The sequence below is a fragment of the Branchiostoma belcheri genome, unplaced genomic scaffold, assembly GCF_001625305.1.
Source record: "Branchiostoma belcheri isolate BF01 breed outbred unplaced genomic scaffold, Haploidv18h27 scaffold15, whole genome shotgun sequence".
In the NCBI taxonomy this organism is placed as follows: Eukaryota; Metazoa; Chordata; class Leptocardii; order Amphioxiformes; family Branchiostomatidae; genus Branchiostoma; species Branchiostoma belcheri.
The window spans coordinates 3,088,437-3,109,835 of NW_017802935.1; the positions used below are offsets into that span (position 1 = coordinate 3,088,437).

At 41.1% G+C, this 21,399-nt stretch overlaps 1 protein-coding gene and 1 pseudogene across 1 annotated transcript in view; one reads left to right on the forward strand and one right to left on the reverse strand.

Annotated features, from left to right (window-relative positions):
* Positions 1 to 8,164, reverse strand: part of LOC109465344 (sodium/glucose cotransporter 5-like) — a 22,329-nt gene extending 14,165 nt beyond the window's left edge. The window contains exons 1-2 of the mRNA XM_019762558.1: positions 7,602 to 8,164; positions 5,911 to 5,982 (exon numbers count right to left, since the gene is read on the reverse strand). Coding sequence (XP_019618117.1) covers positions 5,911 to 5,982; positions 7,602 to 7,745 — 216 coding nt within the window. The 5' untranslated portion in view covers positions 7,746 to 8,164. The remainder of the gene's footprint in view (positions 1 to 5,910; positions 5,983 to 7,601) is intronic.
* An 855-nt stretch (positions 8,165 to 9,019) lies between these two features.
* On the forward strand, positions 9,020 to 20,889 carry LOC109465310 (annotated as a pseudogene).
* The last annotated feature ends 510 nt before the right edge of the window (positions 20,890 to 21,399 follow it).

A 21,399-nucleotide genomic window follows, 5' to 3' on the forward strand; every position in this document is an offset into this window, starting at 1 on the left:
GTCTCGTGTGTTCACCACTTGGATAAACTTCCTGTCTTATGAGATTCCCATGCTGTTTCCAACTCCATCACAAGCTCGTGTTAGACATTACATGCCTCCACAGTTCCACAAGTACCCAACAACAAGAATTATATTGGATTGTACTGAGATTTTTGTGCAGATTCCTTCCTCCATGAAAGCACAGTCAGAGACTTGGTCCAACTACAAGCACCATAATACTTGGAAAGCATTGGTGGGGGTAAGTCCTAATGGGCAGGTGACATTTGTGTCTGAATTAGTATGGGGCGGAAGGGTTTCAGACAAGAAAGTCACCCTAGAGTCTGGTGTATTTGACTTCCTGGAGCCAGGGGACAATGTAATGGCTGACAGAGGGTTGAAATTCAAGATATTCTCCCACCAGGTGTAAATTTGAACATACCACCATTCAAAGGTATCAGGGAAGCACTTACTGCTGAAGAAGTTCAGAACATAATGGATATCGCTGAAGTAAGAATACATGTAGAACGTGCTATCGGTAGAATTAAGAACTATCACATATTGGACGGAATAATGCCTCTAACACTAGCACCTGTTGCAGAGCAAACTTTTCGGGTATGTGCATATTTGACGAATTTTCAGAATCCACTTGTACAGGGAAAGCACAATGTTTCACCAGATCTCTTGGAATTTGAAGAGCTGAATGAAGTGTAATGTATGTGTACTTACATTCGTCAGAAACTGGCGAAGAAAGCTGAAACCTCTCGCGTTACCAATAGAATAATTACATTTTATTCCAGTAGTCGAGGACGTTACAACTTGTATGCACAAAGTGAGGCTCCCAAGCACTAACGTTACACCTTTAACTCCGAAATCGGAAGGCAAAACTTCAACAAACCCATCCGAAAACCGACACTTCTACATTTCCAAGGCGATAGTTTGGAACACCAGGTGATGGTTACTACGACTACAAACATGATTTTTTTGGCAAATATAAATTAATAGACTCTTGGAAAATGACGGTACTTTTGCAGTACTGGTACAATAATGAATACAAAGTGTTTTTGATAGGGAAATACACAATATGATGGTAGGAACTATGTTCACATAAATGTGCGGTAACAGTATGTGCACAAAAATGTAGGACAATGTTTGATACAAGTACATGTACACGGTTGGGTGAGGAAAACAGTACAGTAATAGTACATGTATGATGATAAACAAGATTAGAAAATTATAATGGAAACAATTCAGTGGTCTTGATACGCTCTACAGCAATATTCACAAACTATTCTGACTCCCCACCACAGAATGGTATCTTCTACAGGTCAGCAATATCATCATAATACATGATACAAAGCTGGACAAGTCTACTTCAGAATGGGGGGAAGGCTACATGTTTTTACAGCAGCGTTAAGAATTACAAAAAAACGTTCAACAAAAAATAAATGCACTAAGAAAATCATACATTACACAATCAGCAGATGCATTTTTATAACACTATGATGATCTAATATAGAGGAAAATGATTCAAATCATTTGGGGTGTTCCAAAATATCTTGGCCTTTCGATTTCTTAAATGTTTGAGACGACTTTGGGCGGAGGTGGGTCGACAAGAAAATGCTGACAGGTCAGGAGCTCTTGCACTGATACATACACAAGATCTGAGCTACGGTACTTACAATAATTAAGGAACCTCACCCCCACCCAAGGCGTCTTGATCCTCGACTCCACGTCTTAACACTATTCCTTGGTGCTTCTTGCCTCCGAAACTCAAGATTATAATACATTTAGACGGCTAAGCACCTATCAATGCTACCCTAGGGGGGTGGAGATATTGTAACAACAGTGCAGCCCCTATGGGGTGTAATGAATGTTGGAGGTGACAATACAAAAATGGCCCTTTAGTGAGTAAATCTGGGGTGGACATTGATAGGAGCCCTAGTCCTTGGCTACACAACCCCCCCCTGTGCATCTATCAAGGTAAAGACACCACACAAAAATTGGTCCGGGGAAGGGGGATAGCATTTAGAGAAACTCAGAAGTGAGTGTCTTTCTAAGTCAAGTTTCTTGTGATTAAATCTTCAAATTCAAATCTTGAGACAATTTTTCAACTGGGTTTTGTAGTTCCAAACCTAACAACCCTACAGTTGTACACAACATAATTGGGGACAAAATTTTAAGTCCTCTTCTTTCCAAATTGCCCAAAACTCTCAAGAGATGGTTGGATGTTTTGGACGTTTCTGTGGTGGTTTGTTCTGTCCAGTAGGGTGGTCGTGCCAGGAATCATGTACAACAAAACTGACAAGCAAAAATAACTAAGAAGCTCGTCCCAAAGTGAACTAACATTGCAGACAGTTCTTTCCTCTCTGTCCGTCTGTCTGCGTCCGGTTTGGAAATTCCTCCCTTTCAAAGCGCCTGACATCCTGGCACGTGTCGGTACCAAAACTGCTACAGCTAATTATCGTTACAATTCTGCCTCAATTTTCTCTCTCTTCTTTTTTATATACTCCTATAATACATGTACAAGCAACGAGAACCAAAAACTAAACTTTTGTAGTTAACTAAACTGCTTGCTGCACTCCTCACACTTTTTGGGTTTCTCACCAGTGTGAGTTTTTATGTGAGACTTCAGATTACCCAGCTGACTGAACTGCTTGCTGCACTCCTCACACTTGTACGGTTTCTCCCGTGTGAGTCTGCATGTGTTTCTTCAGATGACTCAGCTGACTGAACTGCTTGCTGCACTCCTCACACTTGTAGGGTTTCTCCCCTGTGTGAGTTTTTATGTGAGACTTCAGATTACTCAGCTGACTGAACTGCTTGCTGCACTCCTCACACTTGTACGGTTTCTCCCCTGTGTGAGTCTGCATGTGTTTCTTCAGATTACTCAGCTGACTGAACTGCTTAATGCACTCCTCACACTTGTAGGGTTTCTCCCCTGTGTGAGTCCGCATGTGTTTCTTCAGATCACCCAGCCGAGTGAACTGCTTGCTGCACTCCTCACACTTGTAGGCCTTTTCCATTCTGAATCTGCAAAGAGACAAAACAAAGGATCATTAAAACCCAAATGAAAATTTTGACATTGAGCCCCTACTGTAAGTTGGTGGCATTTTTATGTTTACCGAAGGAAAACATATTGTTTTTGCTCAGTTTGTTCCTCTTCTTCTTCTCCAGTGACCTCTGACCTGCCCAATGTCATGATTTGTTTACATCTGTCAGCATGGCGTCTGGTGTTGGGTTACATAAATCTTCTCTAGTTTTGAATTTAAATCCAAATGATGTAGGAATGATGTAACAGTGAGGGGTTCATAGGCGCTACCAACTGATCCAGCCGGGCGGTCTAGTCCTTTTAGCCGAGTGGTTTGAGCGTCAGGATTTGAAAGATGAACAATAAAAAATACTCCAAAACTGGAAATGCATTTACATTGCAACTTGTATTAGAATATATTATACCAGTTACATCTCCTAAAGTGTTAGTTCATATAAAAGATTCGTAAACCCTTAATGAGCCTAAATTATTCAAGCTATCTCCATGTGACGGAAAGTTCCCGCCATTTTCGGCGGCGCAGAAAACTTCAAAATTACAAGCTAAGATTTGTCAAAATTCGACCTCACAACTATGTTAAAGAAACACACCTTCAGAGAAATCACAGGCTAAATTTACATACAACAACAATATTCAAAGAACATGCACTTAATATGCACAGCATTTGTTTAAGTTCTAAAAACGTTTTTGTCTGAGGCAAGAGCATATTATGCTTTTTCAGGGTTGCCGTTACAAATTGGATGCCACTCAGGCTACATATACTTTGTTAATGGGACAAAAGAAGAGCAGTCAACATTCAGTCAAAAGTACACAGTATATCATGACCAAATAACACTTGTTAAAAATACATCTCACACAACCTCAAACATTGCCAGCTACATACATGTAACCATCATATCAGTAGTGATAGTCAACAAACTAATGCAGCATATGAATGGGGTAGAAAATACAAGACAGTTCAATCAAAACATTCACATTCAGGGAAAGTAAACATCAAAATATCTGAGGAAAGAACAGTTCAAATCTCTTATCACATAAAATACATTTCTCATATCACATAAAAAAAAACTGAACATTTTAGCAAACGTCATATTGACAACATTCAGGAAAAAATTATGTTGGTACATATACACAAGTACAAAAACAATATGATACTAGGAATGGCAATGCTGCATCTAAACAAGGATGAAATACCACTGACAGTTCTGTAAGTGTAAACTTACTAACAATCAGCCGCTAACAATACATGAAACTGCATGCATTTCAAGTATCAGATGTTGAAACATTATAAAAATAATACAGAAATTAAAAATAATACTGCATGATTATCATGTAATGTTTCGTTTCATTGCTGTACATAAAAAGAACTTAAATAAAGCTAGCTCAAGTGTGCCCTCGTGTACGCCACGTGTTACTTTCCTTGTTGTTTATCATTAAGCTAATTACGCAAATCAATCTAACTCAGATGTGCAGGTGTGAGTATGCCATGCCCCGCCACAATGACCAAGAAACTAAGTCATATTTCAGCGGTTTTACTCCGTATTTTCACAAAAGTTTCCACAAAAAATGTTCACAAGAATACGAGGAACAAAGTTACGTACCCCTCACCACCTAAAACGGACGTTTTTCGTCTTCCGGTGATACTTTCCTTGTTGCTTTAAAAAGTTAACGTGTGGGCACCCGGGTGTACCACGCCATGCCACACTGGTTAAGAAACTCGGTCATATTTCTTCGGAATTACTTCTTGTTTTCACAAAAGTTTCCACAAAAAATGTTCACAAGAATACAATGAACAAAGTTACGTACCTCTCAGCACCTAAAACGGGCGTTTCTCGTCCTCCGAAGTTTCAGGAGCAGTTTCTTCACACCGATGTTCCGTCGCCAGTCCACTTTCCGAATGAAGATCACGTTAATTCTCGCTCTGCCGAGATCTCGCGAGCGCGCACGAAAACGAGGCAATCCTACGAAGCAGGAGGTTTAACTAGAATTCCGAGATCTCATACCTCCATGAAATATGATCTTGATATGTAAATGTAAATTTCTTCTTTAATTTTGCAAATGACCTCTGCATTAACATGATATATGCATCGTGATGTATGTTGACTTTTGATTAACTTACAGATGTCCCAAGTACGACATTCTCATCATTCACCATTACGAAATCATAGAATTTTCGCATTAATTATGCAAATTAGGTCATAATTTGCATAATTAGTATCTGCTGAAGTTCCGCCTGCCATAGGTTACATACATTACATGTATGTAAGTAGTATAATGTAAAACACTGTAATTATAGAATTTCCTCATTAATTATGCAAATAAACTCCTCATTTGCATAATTTGTATTTAATTATGTACATATCTCTCTCAGCTACCTACACACCAAAAATAATGAAAATATGTTGTTCCTGTCTGGACTTATTGGCTTTTAAACATTTCGCCAGAAAGTGCCCTGCAGTTCCAGAACAAGCCGCTAGGGGGCCCAAACTCACATGACTTCTTCCCAAGCACGAGAGCTACCTTCCATCAAAATTTCATGACCCTAGCATGTCCAGATCGCGAGATATCAAAACCGGAAGTTGCGCTGCAGTACCAAGCGAAGCCACTAGGGGAACCAAAATCTAATCATTTCTAGTTTTCGTCACACCCTACCAACACACCAAGTATGAAACCAATCCATCCTGGCGTTCTTGAGTTATCTTGTTGACCAACAGACAGACGGACAGATAAACGCGACTGAAAATATAACCTCCATGACACATTTCATGGAGGTAATTATCCTTTTATCCTTCTATCCTATGTACTATGTCACTCTCAGTATGTTATACATGTAACATCATACTCTGGTATATGCATTTAGCCCCAGAACTCCCATGTGAACTCACCAGGACCCAGTTCATGTTCCTCCCTGCTAAGAAGTAGCTGCTAGCACTGCTCTGGTGGTGCTTCAACATAGACTGGGAAAAGGTGAAAAGTACATCCAAATTGTCATCTTGTTCTAGTAATAAAAACACAATTAGCAGATAGTCCTATCATGCCAACATAATCTCCTTCAAAGATGACCATTGAGTACTAGCAGTCATTCAATATTGTCATTATTAGTCTTTTTGTTATGTACAGGCATGATGAAATATTTCTTATATTCAGTTTTGTTGCAATCATGTCAAAATCCATCATATGTTTCTGCACAACTTTCTTTTACGCTGGCCAAGTTTAACCTTACCGGCCGGGGATGTGCCTGTGGTGCAACCTCGGAGACAGTCACACATTTCCTCCTGCACTGCCCACTGCACGCAGCGGCACGACAAGACCTTGCCACTGCTGTGTACCGCCTCGTGAGACGGCCCCTCTCCACCAGCGTTCTACTCAACGGGTCCCCGGGCAATGACATCACATTAAACGAAAGCCTCTCACACTCCTTCCACACTTACATCACTTCAACAAACCGTTTCTAGGCACTTCCAGCTGTTCCTTTCTAACCTTGTTATTTAGTATCCTTTTTTTTATCATATAAGGCCATGTTGATTTGATTATATGGATGACATCCGCGCGCGCATGAATTTTCGGCCGTTTCCAAAAAAAAAAAATTTACAACCATACTGTAAAATCAATATCGTGCAAAACAGTTGCTAAATGAGCAAAAATATACCATAAGTTGCAAGGAAAACATTTAGAAACGATACCAATGTCGTAGAATGCCAAAATCAAAGGAAAAGGGACAAAAATGTAAAGAAATGAATTCGAAGAGTAGATTATTCGCCATAACATATTCTGTGCCATTTCTTCAACCTTCATGACCACGTAGATTTCATAGTGAAAGCAACTTTTTTTTTGTGCAAAACTTTTTTTTTATTCGCACGCGCGCATCAGTTTTGGGGTTCCCAGAGGATGTCATCCATATAATTAAATCAACATGGCCTAAGGTAGTCTGACTGTGACTTATTTTATCGACCTCTGACCTCCAAATGTGTTATTTTAGATGTGTACATATATTTACTCGGCTAATTGCAATGATATAGGTTCTTATGATCATTTTTTTTTGTAATTTCACACTGTTGATATTATGTGCCCTATATGTTTTGTCCTTATGTGTTGACTCTCTAACATCAGCTTTGCTGCCTTGAGAGTCAGTGTAATGTCTTGTTGCATTTTCAATAAATAAATAAATAAATAAACTTTCTTTTAAATTATACATGTATTGCAAGTGTCCAGTTGTCCAATATGTTTATGATAAAGTTTATTGCACAACATTTGGAAAAGATACAATGTGTGGCATATCCCTCTACCAATATTATATAGTACTAAGCTTTGAATTGATGTGTAGATTGTACTAGGTTAATGTAATTAGCCGGTAGTCTTATACAACACTCTAATTAGTTACACTTTTACTTACATTGTACGTGTTATAATTCCTCTACAAACTTTGAAACATAGAGTAGAAAGCCTAAGGGTGAAAGAGTGGGATGGGCACATTGTAATTTTACATAGGTCAACGACCTTGGAATCGCCCAGCTAAGGTTATTATACAATGTAACTCTGACAACAACAACAAGTTTTTTAAGAACGTATTCCTTACCCAGAGTGCGATTCCCACGGTCACTATCAGGTAGAGCACGAGCACCGCGATATCGGGAGCCGTCACGCGCGTTCCCCGGGCCAACACGTCCGGCAGCCCGGTACTGTTACTGTCTGCAAGCGCCGGTATTGTCGGGGTCGGCATGATGTTTCTCGATCCCTACTACTGAGTACTAGTCCCTGGCTGAACTTTACGATGTAGATGTACCCTCAAGACGTCCAAGAACTAGTTTACGTATAGATAAAGCATAGCCAAACGATTGTGTCTGTCCTAGTGGTTAGACACTTTGCTGAAGCTATAATAGAATAGGTGTTGCTCAACCGGTTCTTCCACAACTCTACACGGCGTATTTACATATATTTACGCGACCTCGGCAGGTAGCATTCCCTTGGGGACAATTAGAAATCGTTCAAACGTTTTGTGGGGACCTTGAAGTGGCAATATGGGAAGGAACAATAAAATGAGGGGATAAGAAAGGGACGTTCTTAATTTGTGATCACGTAATCTAGGATTATGTGCCCGGATCTATATCATCACCAAGGACAGAACCATAGATGCCAGACCAACCGATTTACACATCAATACGCCTCTAAGGAATTAAATCGTTGAATAAAGTTTCACCAAAATATCGGCACATGATGTTGTACTTAATTTTGATGGAAATATTTTGTTTATAAGTATCAAATACCAAGTTTTGTTTTTTGTTGAACGAGAAATTCTTCACGCAACATCATTGAATATGTGTATGGGAAAATTGATGTGTGGATAGTCAAGTTCCGCTAGGTGGCGCCAATGCACGGCAACTTTTGGATACAACAAATAAGTGATGCAGAGGTCAGAGCACTTCATGCCGGCGTAACAGGCCGGACGATACCCCTAGCCTAAATATACCCGGGTTTGCATTCTGACCAAGAGAATACTAGTATTCCTGCCTGTTACACCGGTTCGACCAATGAAAAGGCGAGACGCCGGACATCAGGTGACGAATAGTACTAGATGTCTTCTCACCCTGTTGGTACCTTGTGTTGATTCGCAAACATGACCACATACAGTGTCCTCCCACCAGCAAACACTCATTATAGCCCACAAATAGACTCTAGATCCCCCATACCGCGACAGACACCCTTTGACAACAGGCGAAGCAAATCGGACGTCTCTATGAACATTTGTATTCATAAGGTCGAGTTAGACACAGTGCGGACTATACTTCATCTAAAAACTATTGAAGAGCATGTCATTGACCGTGTACAAGGTGCGGTGTTAATTGGTAGGAAACAGTTGTAAACATTGTTCGGGGTAACTGCAGCTGTAAGATGTAATGGTTTAAGTCGTGAGGGGGTTTAAGTGTTTCCGGTAGCCGGAGTGACGGCGACAGTTTTGCGGCGCGGGTGAGAGAGAGAGAGAGAGAGAGTTGACAACATCGCCAGGGCAGAGCGGGTAAGGCTGGAAAAAAACTTTTACCACTTTTTTTTTTACTTTATAGTCGCAAAATTCTTGACAGTGACACACACAAAAGTGCATATTACAGCTTCCGACAAATGTTGAATAGGAAATAAATTAAGATAGCTCTAATGGTTTAAAGAGCTGCAATAGAAATAGATGCGAGTGTGCGCTCCTTCTTGGCAAGGTACATTATAGACTGCACATTTTTTTCTGATCTTACCCAAACTTGTTCATTCTTTTAACTACCATTGAGGCCTGCTATCGTTAATTTTAAAAAAAGTTATAATACGATCGATTGAAAAACTTTTTTCTGTCAGCATTTCTAGTAAATGTTTCTGGTTTTGGTGAATCGGGAGTATATTCAGGAGGGGACTTGAGAAAAAAAGAATACTACAGCACACGTTTGAAGCTACACACGTACACAGCAAAGTACTTCTGTATCAATCTGTATCAACTGTCTATATGTTAGGGATTAAGCGCGCAAAATCTGGTTGTACTACTTGATACAAAAATATCGTTTTCTTAGACTGACCAAAAATTAACCGTCAAGGCAAAATGCGTTAAGGCTCTCGCAATGGCTATCTCGTATGCTTCTCAGCTATTGAGTGAAAAGTTACAATCACTTTCATGTTCTTAACGTTGCTATTTATCTGAATAAACGTGAAATATAAAAGACTATTACTGACAGGATGTGTTTTAGATGAGCAAAAAGAATACACACACTCCACACATTAATCATTAGTACTATGAGGAGCTAGCCACACACAAGCAGGCATTAATTTTTCATTTTAACTTTTTTTTCAGATTATGAAGGAGACATGTCTCTCTTTACTATCCTGCTGGCTCTGGTGGCGGTTTGGACAGACGAAGCTTCGTCAGGTGGGTAGATGTGTAACGTTACATGTGGTGTTACAAGTTACTCAAAACTTCCAAACTCAACGTTCTAGGATACGCTGTGACTGTCCAGAACTGTGCCTGATACTAACCCTAACCTCGATAACTAACTAGGTATAGGCACGGTTCTGGATACAACAATAGTATCCAAGATTATCAAACGGCAATGTCATCTGTCCGACATTAGCACGGCCTATTGGATTTGGAGTGTGCATATCGCGTGTCGAAGAGTGATGAGTTCAAGTGCCAGTTTTTAAATGTACAGTAGCTTCAGTGCCTATTTTACATGAACTAAAGCTTTGTATCTGCTCGTTTGAGTTTCAAAAGGTGGTCTTTCTTATGTTATTGGATCTGCCTAAAGACCTGCAACAAGTCTTTTTTCTTACGCTTGGAGAAAATTTTAATGGTATGTGCAAATAGTGCGTTTCGAACAAGCTCCAAATTTGGGACGATGTGACTGCAAATATTCAGTACAATACAGATTTTTTTTTTCGCCTTAGAAATAGGTTGGAAGAATTAGATATCTTTTTTCCAGGTTACTATAACAAGCCGTTTTTTTGCCCCTAAGTTTTTCTTTAGTCCAGAACTTTCTTTTATCGCAAGCTCTTGGCCACAAGTTTAAGTCTTATTCATGCTCACACTGTAACCACTGGCACTGGTAGGTGGTGGTCTTTTTTTCTCTTTTAGAAGAAAACATGTCACAAAGAGGTACGACAACAAATCCCTTAAATACGTGGTAATGCTTAGAACTGGCTTATTTAGACTGCGGATTATGTGCTGGTGGTTTGTCTGTATAGCCGCTGTTTTTCACGTGAAGCGTTCCGTGCTTGTTGACGAGTTACACATGTGCCCAGACCTACGTGACAGCAACAACAGCACTGTCTGTTCGGAAGATCCGGAGGATGCCTCAAAAGATGCGCTGTCTCAAACGCTCTGTCACATAAAAGTCTTTACGGCTAACCAAGCATAGCCTTATGTGAGGAACACGGAATGTTTGTCAATGTGAATTTGGGAGTATATCCGAGAATGGAAATGCGTTTTAAATTGTGTTCACGAAAAATGTTACAGTATTGTTCTTCGGATACTGTAAATCTTGGCTTTCTAACGTTAAATTTTACACGACTTTTGAATTCTGGTTTTCGAAGGTTTTCAACACCTTTGAAACTTTGGTTTTTATTCTGTTTTTTTGTTTGAAAATTTGCTTGGTCATCGCAATCTGATCTTAATGCCATTTGAAGCTTAAGAAGCTGAAAAGTTGTGCACCGCGCACTTCGTTTAACACTTTGTGTTTTCGGTAATGAGACGTGTTTTTTCTTCATCTATTCATAGCCTACCTGTGCATATTTAACAAGATTAGGAGACTGTAAGTAGACCTTAATGGGGCCCAATAGGCAAACACAATTAAGTCCTAACCACATTTTCCTTATGTAAGACATGTCGAACGTTTTTAGAATTCTATTCGTCTTTGAAGCTTAGGTCAGGGTATATATATAGCTCCAATGTTAAAAAAAGAGCAACACCCACAGTGTGACCGCCTTTTGTCTAAAAGCTTACACCTCATACATAATAAAGCTTTTAAGTAGAGAAATTTGACAATTAGTAGCCCATTTAGAAAGGCTTCGTCAGTCAATAGATACGGAAAACGTTTTGTGTTAAGATGGATGGGTAGCGCACTGGATAAATTTACCCACTGTCGTTCTGTTGCCTCTGTGTTGTTGGCTACAATTGACAGTCGGCAGGGTGCGTGGGTTCAGCGAGGAACAAAGGCACGAAGGTCCAAAACACCTGTTCTAATTATTTAGACCACATTGGCACTTATATTCGTACCATATAACCGTGTCATCGAGGTTGGATAGATAGATACTTCCGCCATCTACATACCAAAAAATCACGACAATCCGTCAGTCGGTTCTTGAGTTATCCTCCCTCAAAGATTTTTAACAAACGCTCTTGTAGTTCCAGGACAGGCTGCCAGGGGGACTATATAAAGGTCATTTCTTCCCTAACGCAAGAGCTATCTTTCTTACAAAACATACACACAAGGCTACAAATACGATTTGGAATTTCAAGCAAGGGCCATTTTTTCAGTTATAATCTGATACTTACCTAGAATGCATCAAGTTACAATGTTTGACATTATGTTATGTTCACCAGTTTGCAGCAATGGAGGAAGTTTTACTGGTACATTCTCGAGTCAGACTTTCACCACAGACAACTACCCTTCCCCCTACGTGAACGACGGCTCTACCTGCGAATGGACCGTAACTGTGCCAACCGGCTCAGTTGTTCTTTTACATTTCGATGCCTTTGATGTTGGTACTATCTTCGGGAGCAACTGTTTCAATGACTACATCGAAATTTATGATGGTGATTCGACGGGGATTCTGTTAGGTAATAAAATACACGTTGAAACATTATTTTATTTATTTATCTATTTCTACTGCATGAAATTTATGAATAACAGCTTAAATTCACCGCATGTTTGCAAGCCAGAAATCAATTCGTATTCAACTCAAAGTTACGAGTATTGTTATCTTTCGTTGTAGCACACACTTTGTGATTTGTGGAACTCGGAAACCCAATATTATCTTTACCACCTAGGAAAGTACTGTGAAACAACCACACCTCCAAGCCTGCTGACATCGTCCAACATAATGACTGTTGTGCTGACTACCAGCTTTTTCGCCTCTGGTGCGCACACAGGATTCTCAGCCACATTTACAGCAAGCGCTTCAGGTACTGAGCATGTAATGTCGAGTACGCTATTGTGTAATCTTATCTTATTCACGAAACGCCCATGGTCACTGCCCCCTCTCTTTTTGTGCAATATGATAAATCAAGAAATCGGAGATTTTAAACTTCCGGGAAGTGTTTTGGGGTTTTGTGGAGGTATCAAAACTGTATTGTATGATAATGGGAATACTCGTCTCGGCTAGGAGCATACTCGTAATACATACAAACTCCCCCTAAACGGCATTTTTGCAGGTTTGGGTTCTGGATGCGATAACATCGGGACGTTCTTTGGAGAAACGAGCGGCTCACTGGCGACTATGAACTACGGAAGCGGAAATTACGACAACAGCGCGACTTGTACTTGGGAAATAACCGTCTCTGCTGGCATGTACGTCACCTTGTCTTTCAGCAGTTTTGCAGTGGACAATTTCGTATGCGCGGGGAATGATAAAGTCACAGTCTACTCCGGCGTGGGAACTGGACTATCAGACCTAGGTAGGTACACCACCATGAAATTTTTCTACATTTAAAAAATCTTTTAGCAAGTTTTTGTACATAAACACTCTAATTCATTAGAGACTTTACTTGTATTCAAACAGGGTCTAAGGAGATCGGAGTAGGCCTTAATTTTGTATGACTAGCTAACGAATAAAATGACGAATACTTCTGTTTGCTGAAGATACATTTATATACAGCTTGAGAAAAATGAAAATTAAAAGTAATTATTTCTAAATATTTTCAGGGTCCTACTGTGGAACAACTGCCGGCTTTGGCAGTTATCCCCCTTCCACGTTAGCATCGTGCACCAATGAGATGACGGTAGTGTTCACCAGTGATTCTGCTACCACAGATGACGGATTTCTGGCTACGTTTTCAGAGACAGGTACGTTAAAAAAAACAACGACAACAGCATGAGCCTGTGCATGGCTGGATAATAGCACTTTCACATTTCCCTTCGACTTTATGTCATACTCACTATTACATTTTCTACTGGATATCTTATCAACTTTGGTTATTAGATCAATAAGGTACGAACTTGATGATTGAGAAGAGAATAACGTAGTGGATTCGATGGACATCATTTCTCCCGTACTGGTAGCTCAGTTGGTTTAGGTGCTTCAGTTTTGACAGTGCGAAACTCTAGTTTTCGATTACTCACAAAATATATTACTGCAATTGTAGCCTCTGGATCAACGTGTCCGGCAACAACTACAGTTGCTACGACAACAACGCCAATCCCCACAACCACTCCTTTGCCGCCAACAACACCAATAAGTAAGAACAAATTCATTTTTCTTCGTATTATCTGTATAATAAGTGTTCATTACTGTACAATCTAACAAAAAAGAAATGTTCCTTCTCATGCACTGAAAGTCAAATATCCAACCATCGCCAACCATCGCTTTGTCCCGATAGCATACAGCACAAGCTGCACCGGAACCGGAAGTGTGATGACGTCGACGACTGGAGTTTTAGAAACCACGAACTACCCGAGCTCTTACGACAGCTACTCCAACTGTACCTGGGAAATACAGGTGGGGTCGTTGTATGTCTTATCTATCAGAACGACTTTCTGCGTATACATAACTTCCAATTTATCTATGCACAATTTTTATGGAGACCATACCGAGCATTGAAAGTGTTGCGATGTGTTTAGTAGAGCACAACTGAATACAAATCAAATACATGTATAACAGCATTTTAAATGTCTAGTATGCTACATAACGGCGAAATATACTAGTATTGTCTTTTACTTGATTGCAGGTAACAGCTGTTAGCTCAGTGATTTTGTCCTTTGACAACTTCCGAGTGGGGGATCCGAACGACACCTCCTGTACGGCAGACTATGTGTCCGTGTACGACGGTCTCAGTCCCAATACTGTACTCATAGGTAAGTTTGTGAACATGCACTGTACTTATATAGGAAACTCGACTAGAATCGTGGGCGGTCCAAAAAAACTATGTCTACTAGGAGGTTTGGAGTAAGGATGTTAAACCTCATTGCCTAATAAGTCACAAATAATGGTGACACATAAAGGACAGGGGGGGTCATGTTGTCCCTGTCCTTGGTACTGAACCCAACTGAAACTTCACACAAACTGAGCAATCAAAGTTTTTTTTTACCCCAGTTTATTCGGGGTCTCAGTTAAATTATGTTATTTCTATCCGTAGTACTTAACATGTTGTCCTTGGTGCTGAACCTAACTGAAATTTCACACAAACTAAGTCATCTTACAGTTCCCGTATAAAGGATATGCCACTACTGTATATGGCACTTAATATGTTGCTTCAGTCAGAATGGCGTTGTCCTTGGTGCTGAACCTAACTGAAACCTCACACAAACTAAGTTACCTTAGTTACTGTATAAAGGATATGTTACTACTGTATATGGTACTGAATATGTTGTTCTAGACAGATTGGTCCTGTCCTTGGTGCTGAACCTAACAGACTACGTCACCTTACAGTTATTGCATAAAGGATATGTCACTGAATATGTTGCTTCAATCAGACTGGCCCTGTCCTTGGTGCTGAACCGGAAACTTCACACAAACTACAAGTCATCTTACAGTTACTATATAGCGGATATGTCATCATTGTATATGGCATTGAATATGTTTCCATGGATGCGAAATTGATGCAAAATAAAAGCAAGCCATGCGCTACAGTAATCAACTGATAGCTGAATATTCCCATGTTCACACAGGGACGTACTGCGCCTGGACAACTCCGCCCAACATTACCGTCACGTCAGGCGAACTGACGATCATCTTCATCAGCGACGGTGTCGACAACACTCAAGGCTTCTCCGCAACTTACACCGTTACACGTATGTTACATTGTTCATGCTTGTTTCAAAAAGAGAGATGAGATATTGTAGATATAAACGTAGCACAGTAATGTAACACCTGTTCCTCCTACCCTTACACCTTAGTTATCTAACGTAGTGAATTTGACCTATATAGGGCGTGAATATACAATAAAATTCACTGCCATTATGTCAATCTAGTGAATAAACGACATCCTTTGCTAGTGAATTTTATTGAAAATAACAAGCCATCTCTTTTTCTCAATGTAAAAGATTCCATTCGAAAATAACGAATTTTGCCATTTTACAGCGACTACACCGCCTCCAACGACTACTACAGCTCCACCTACTACAACTACTCCTCCGACTACAGCCGCCCCGACAACTACAGCTATACCATCTACCCTCGCTGCAACAACGACGACTGTTGCAACCACTACTGTTGCACCAACGACTACTGTTGCACCCACGACTACTGTACTAACCACAACGACGCCAGCACCTACTACTGCGCAACCTACAACAACAACAACAGCTGCTCCTACTACAACTGTGCCACCTACTACAGCGCCGCCGACTACAACCACAGCACAGCCTTCAACTGTTCCCCCTACAACTACACAGACTTCAACGGCGGCCCCTACTACGACTACGATACCTTCTACGGTTTCTACAACTACTGTGCCACCGTCTACTACAGCACTCACTACGACAAAGCCTTCTACAGCGCCCCCGACAACTTTACCACCGTCCACCGCAGCGCCAACTACTACACAGCCATCAACACTTGCAGCTACGACAACTACACAGACGTCGACAGCGCCTCCTACAACTACACCGCCTTCCACCGCTGCACCTACAACTACCCAGCCTTCGACACTGGCTCCCACAACTACACAACCCTCGACGGCTGCCCCTACAACAACATCACAACCGTCAACAGCAGTCACAACAACCGCACAGCCTTCTACAGTGCCTCCTACAACTACACAGCCTTCTACAGCAGCCACTACTACACCGCAAGCTACAACGGCAGCCCCGACCACTAGAACCACTGCACAGCCTACAACTACACCTGTACAGACCACGCCGAAAGCAACCACTGTTCTTACAACAGCGCCAACTACACCCGCCACAACCACCACACCTGTTACAACGACGCAGATGCAAACGACCCCAGGTATCAACTTCATGTTGTAGCTCAGGCGTTTTCCTAAAACTCTTTCCAGTCCCTCTTTCTCAAATGGGACAATACAGGCTTTAATAATTGGCACAGGTGACTCAATTGGTATGCTGAGACGACTGTAGCCCACTTCTTAACGTTACTTAACTGTTAAGAAGAGAAAGGGTTTGAAAATTAACCGTGAGTTTTTCTCCAGCCCCGAACACGACATGCCCGTCGAGCGGCGTCCTGACGGACCAGTACGGGTCGGTGTCGTCCATGAACTACCCGTTCCCGTACGAGAACAACGCGTACTGTGAGTGGGTCATCGCCGTGGGCGCCGGCTTCGTCATCCAGCTGGAGTTTAACGCCTTCGTCATGGAGCCCAGCGATCCGGGCTGTACCAAGGACTACGTTAACGTGTATGAGGGGACGGGCACCTTTAAGACTTTAGCAGGTATGGATGATTATAGACATCTTTAATACATACAAATTAGCTTAAGTACAGGTCTCAACAAAGGAATAGTCTACAGATACATGCCTTCATTATGGAGCCCAGCGATCCGGGCTGTTCCAAGGACTACGTCAATGTGTATGAGGGGACGGGGAACTTCAAGACTTTAGCAGGTATGAACTCTTTTGTACATACACACTGGTAAGTACAGGAGTAGTTTACAGATGCATGCCTTCAGCATGGAGCCCAGCGATCCTAACTGTACCAAGGACTACGTTAACGTGTATGAGGGGACGGGAACATTCAAGACTTTAGCAGGTAGGTGTGATTGAATGAACGAAGGCCTCTTTTGTACATACACACTAGGTTAAGTACAGGTCTCAACAAAATAATGGTTTACAGATACATGTGTACATACTCAAGTTTACACTAGTACTATATAGTCTAGTAAGGGAATTCGGCTTTTTCTCGGTTTGCGATATTTTGGGGGGGATTGTGAAATGTATGAACGGATATGTTTTATGATCAAAGGTTTGTCTAAACTCATTAGAAAGAGGAATCTTTCAGTGTTACGTAGGTGTATTCGTTAAGTTCAACTCTCTGTAAACGAAAATATCTCTGACAAAGAAAATATGGTCCACGAGTAGGTAAGACAGTTACGTTGCGACCAACTATTTGTCTATTCTCCAGGTACGTATTGTGGCCAGAGTGTTCCCGCCAGCTTCACGTCCTCGGGTAACACCATGTCCGTCTCCTTCACGTCTGACGGAGCCGGCACGTACCAGGGCTTCATAGCGGTATACACAGCCATACAGCTCAGTAAGTACGGCAGTATTACTATCTTATAAATCTCTAATGATGCAATGAGCAATGTCAAAGATATAGTCTGAAACACCGCCATACAACTCAGTAAGTACGGCAGTATTGCTACTTATAATCGTGTATTCTGTAGGAAATCTCAGCTGTAATCAGAAATAGTCGCAATAATTGACTGCAACTACAGCCACGATGAAGGATAACCAAGAGACAAAAGACACACAAAGTGTAGTCACAAACTGTTTGTCTTCCTCGTTATGTCGTCTTCTGCTCCTCTAATAACAGTTTATGTGGTTATACTAGTTAGTTCCCAGTTGGGGTATGAGCCATCACCAACATCCACCTGCATACCCTTCGAATAGACTGATTTAGAGACTAGCTATTAGAGGCATCAAGAACAACGGTATAGAAACGCCTTTTGGGGTTCTGTTGTGACCACCACACTACACAGCAAGTAGCTGATCATTGCTTGTATGTTATATACCCTTCGATTAGACTGATTTAGAGACTAGTTATTAGAGGCATCAACAACAACGGCTTAGAAACGCCCTCTATCGGTTTTGTTGTGACCACCATACTACACAGCAAGTAGCTGATCATTGCTTGTATGTTATATACCCTTCGATTATACTGATTTAGAGACTAGTTATTAGAGGCATCAGCAACAACGGCTTAGAAACGCCCTCTATCGGTTTTGTTGTGACCACCATACTACACAGCAGGTAGCTGATCATTGCTTGTATACATTTCTCTTCAACACAGCAACACAAGGCACGACAACCGTGACAGTACCCACGCCCTGGATAAGCCTCACAGAGAGCATCATCGCCGTGGTGTTCCTGTGCCTTTTGGCGCTACTTGTCATCGCGATGGCGGCCTACTGTGTGTACACCACTTGCCGGAGAAAGCCGAAAGTTGCCGACGGCGAATCGAACCCTCTGAAGGCCAACAACCAGAAGATAAACAATGGAAAGAAGTATGTCCCCCTAAAACAGTATAGATTCCATAGAAAAAAAGGAAAAAAGAGCTTCATCTTTTTACTTCTCGTCTCACAAAAGATCTATATGATTGTATATCCGACTATGAAATTTATGATGATGATGTACAGGTACTGTTATATTACCACCGTGACCAAAATGCTGCCTTACTTCCCCACCATTCCCTACGACAAAAAAAAACAATTTTACTACTAAAATCAAAGAACCCACATATTATAGAAGAAGTGGGTAAATTCGTCTTCCATTGCCTAAAAAGAAGAAGTCAAACCCAGTAAAACTAGTGTCATGTCATGTTGTAGAATATAGTATAATGTTAGAAGTAGATATAGTCTCACATACCACTGTATTTTCTTTCTATGTTGTTTGTAACTGTAATTAGCCCTCGGGCAAATATTTGCAATAAACATTCTTTTTCTTGTATTAATGTATCCAATAAAGGTAAATTGTTTCAACACGAACATTAATGGTAAAAATATGATGCAATTTTTAAAATCTATACCAGTATTCAGTCAAATTATTATGGATCCATGTAAGTGTAACAAGTGAAAGACTTGTCTCTTCATAATGTACTTTTTGTGTTGCGAAAAGGAATTGATGCCTATCTCCCATACCCGCTATGTATAGTCAATATACTCACACGTTACCATCTATTCCAGTAGTGGCAAGGGCATAGAACTCGAACCGTACAACAAAGCGCCGAAACAAGCCTTCGGACCGAACACGGCTACAGCGGCGGGTGTTGTAGCGGGGGGAGTCGCCGGCGGTGGCACCGCTGCAGCCGCGGCAGCGAGCAGCAACAACGCAGCCGGGAAAAAGTCAATTCTAAAGAACGGCGGAGGGGCGGGACAGAAGGCTCCCGTTACCGCCAGCAGCAAATTTTCAGGTTCAGCAGCAGGGGCGGGGACCGGTGCAGGAGCGGGAGCAGGCGCCGGGGTAGCCGCAGGACTTGGCGCAGGAGCCGCGGCAAGCTCCTTCAACGCCACCCTGCCTGGGGCTGTTCCAAACAATAACGTAAGTATATTTTAATATTTAAAAAGCAGTTCTAACATGAGTGTAGATTTTGCCACCTTTCTTTGTATTCTTTTAACGCTAGTTGATGTCATGCAATCAACGATGTCCTCAAAACAGAGAAATGGATTTTACATAGTCAGAAGCAAGAAATATCGTACAGCTTTGTATCTTCTATGTTTCATACTTGCTATGTTGTAATATATCCTATGTTCCACATTTTAGAAGACACCGAGGGCGCCAAGACCCCGTGGTCCAAACGACGACTACGCCATAGACCCCGGTAAGTACATGTGATTGTATTAGTTAGTGATAGACTATATAGTCACCATCAAGGATGCAACCAAGTTTATAAAGAACGCAAACATAACTTCAAAAGTAGGCCAAGGATCGTACCGTGAGTAAAACCTTATACACGTCTGCGAATTTCTACAACAGAGCTTGTCTCGCGATATGTCATAGAATTCAGTAAGTGCACAGTTTATTTATACTAGTAGACACTGAGTGATATTCACAAATCTACTGACTGTACAATTGCCTGTTGTGTTTTTTTCTCAGTGACAGGGAGAGAGTACGTCTACGACACGAAGACAGGGGAGAGATTCTGGTCTCCTTCGCCGGGAGAGATAGTTGCGGGAGTATGGTCAACGCCGCTAGTCACCATCAAGGCAGCAAACAAGTTTAAAAAGAACGCGAAGTTAAGCTTCTAAAGTAGGCCGAGGATCGAACCCTGAGGAACCCCCTATTGTGCGTCTTGTCCTGACAGCCGTTGAGGAATTTGTACAAAATCGGTATTCCTTGAGCTTTCACATGACGATGTTCTAAAATAGTTGTACATATATAATATATATCAATACCTTGAACTTTTATCATTCTAAATGATAGAGCTGAGATCATAAATACTCTTGTACTTGTGTAAATATGATTGATAAGCATCATCGACTGATCTGTAAACTATCACCTATGTCGATTGATTTCTTGGCACAAAATGTGATGTTAACAACAATTGTATCGATGGTTAACAAGAAATACTTCAAATGTGTATGCCGTGTGCTATCTACATTTGACATAGTTACTAGTAGCTAGCTGTTTCGGTGTATTGTTTAGTTGATTTTTCGTTGATATTAAACTGTGAAAAGTCAATGTAGTGCTTATTGTCACACATGTTTACATACGTTGTTCTACGTGTACATACAAATTTGCCTCACAAGCAATGGACACTGACATGGTCTACAAACGCCACCTATCGGTTTAGACAGAACCTGCCAAGTAATTACCGAAGGCATGTCAGTAATGAAGTTATACTATAGCAACCATGAACAGTCTTGGAAAATACTCTGCTTTCAGCTTTAAAAATGACTTTGAAAATCAGAAGAAAAATGTTTCTCTGGTATGTTGGACATTTGACAGATAGCACAACGACGACAGTAAGATATTTCAGTAAGACGCTGCAATATGCGTTCAAAAGATACCGCCTCTTGTAA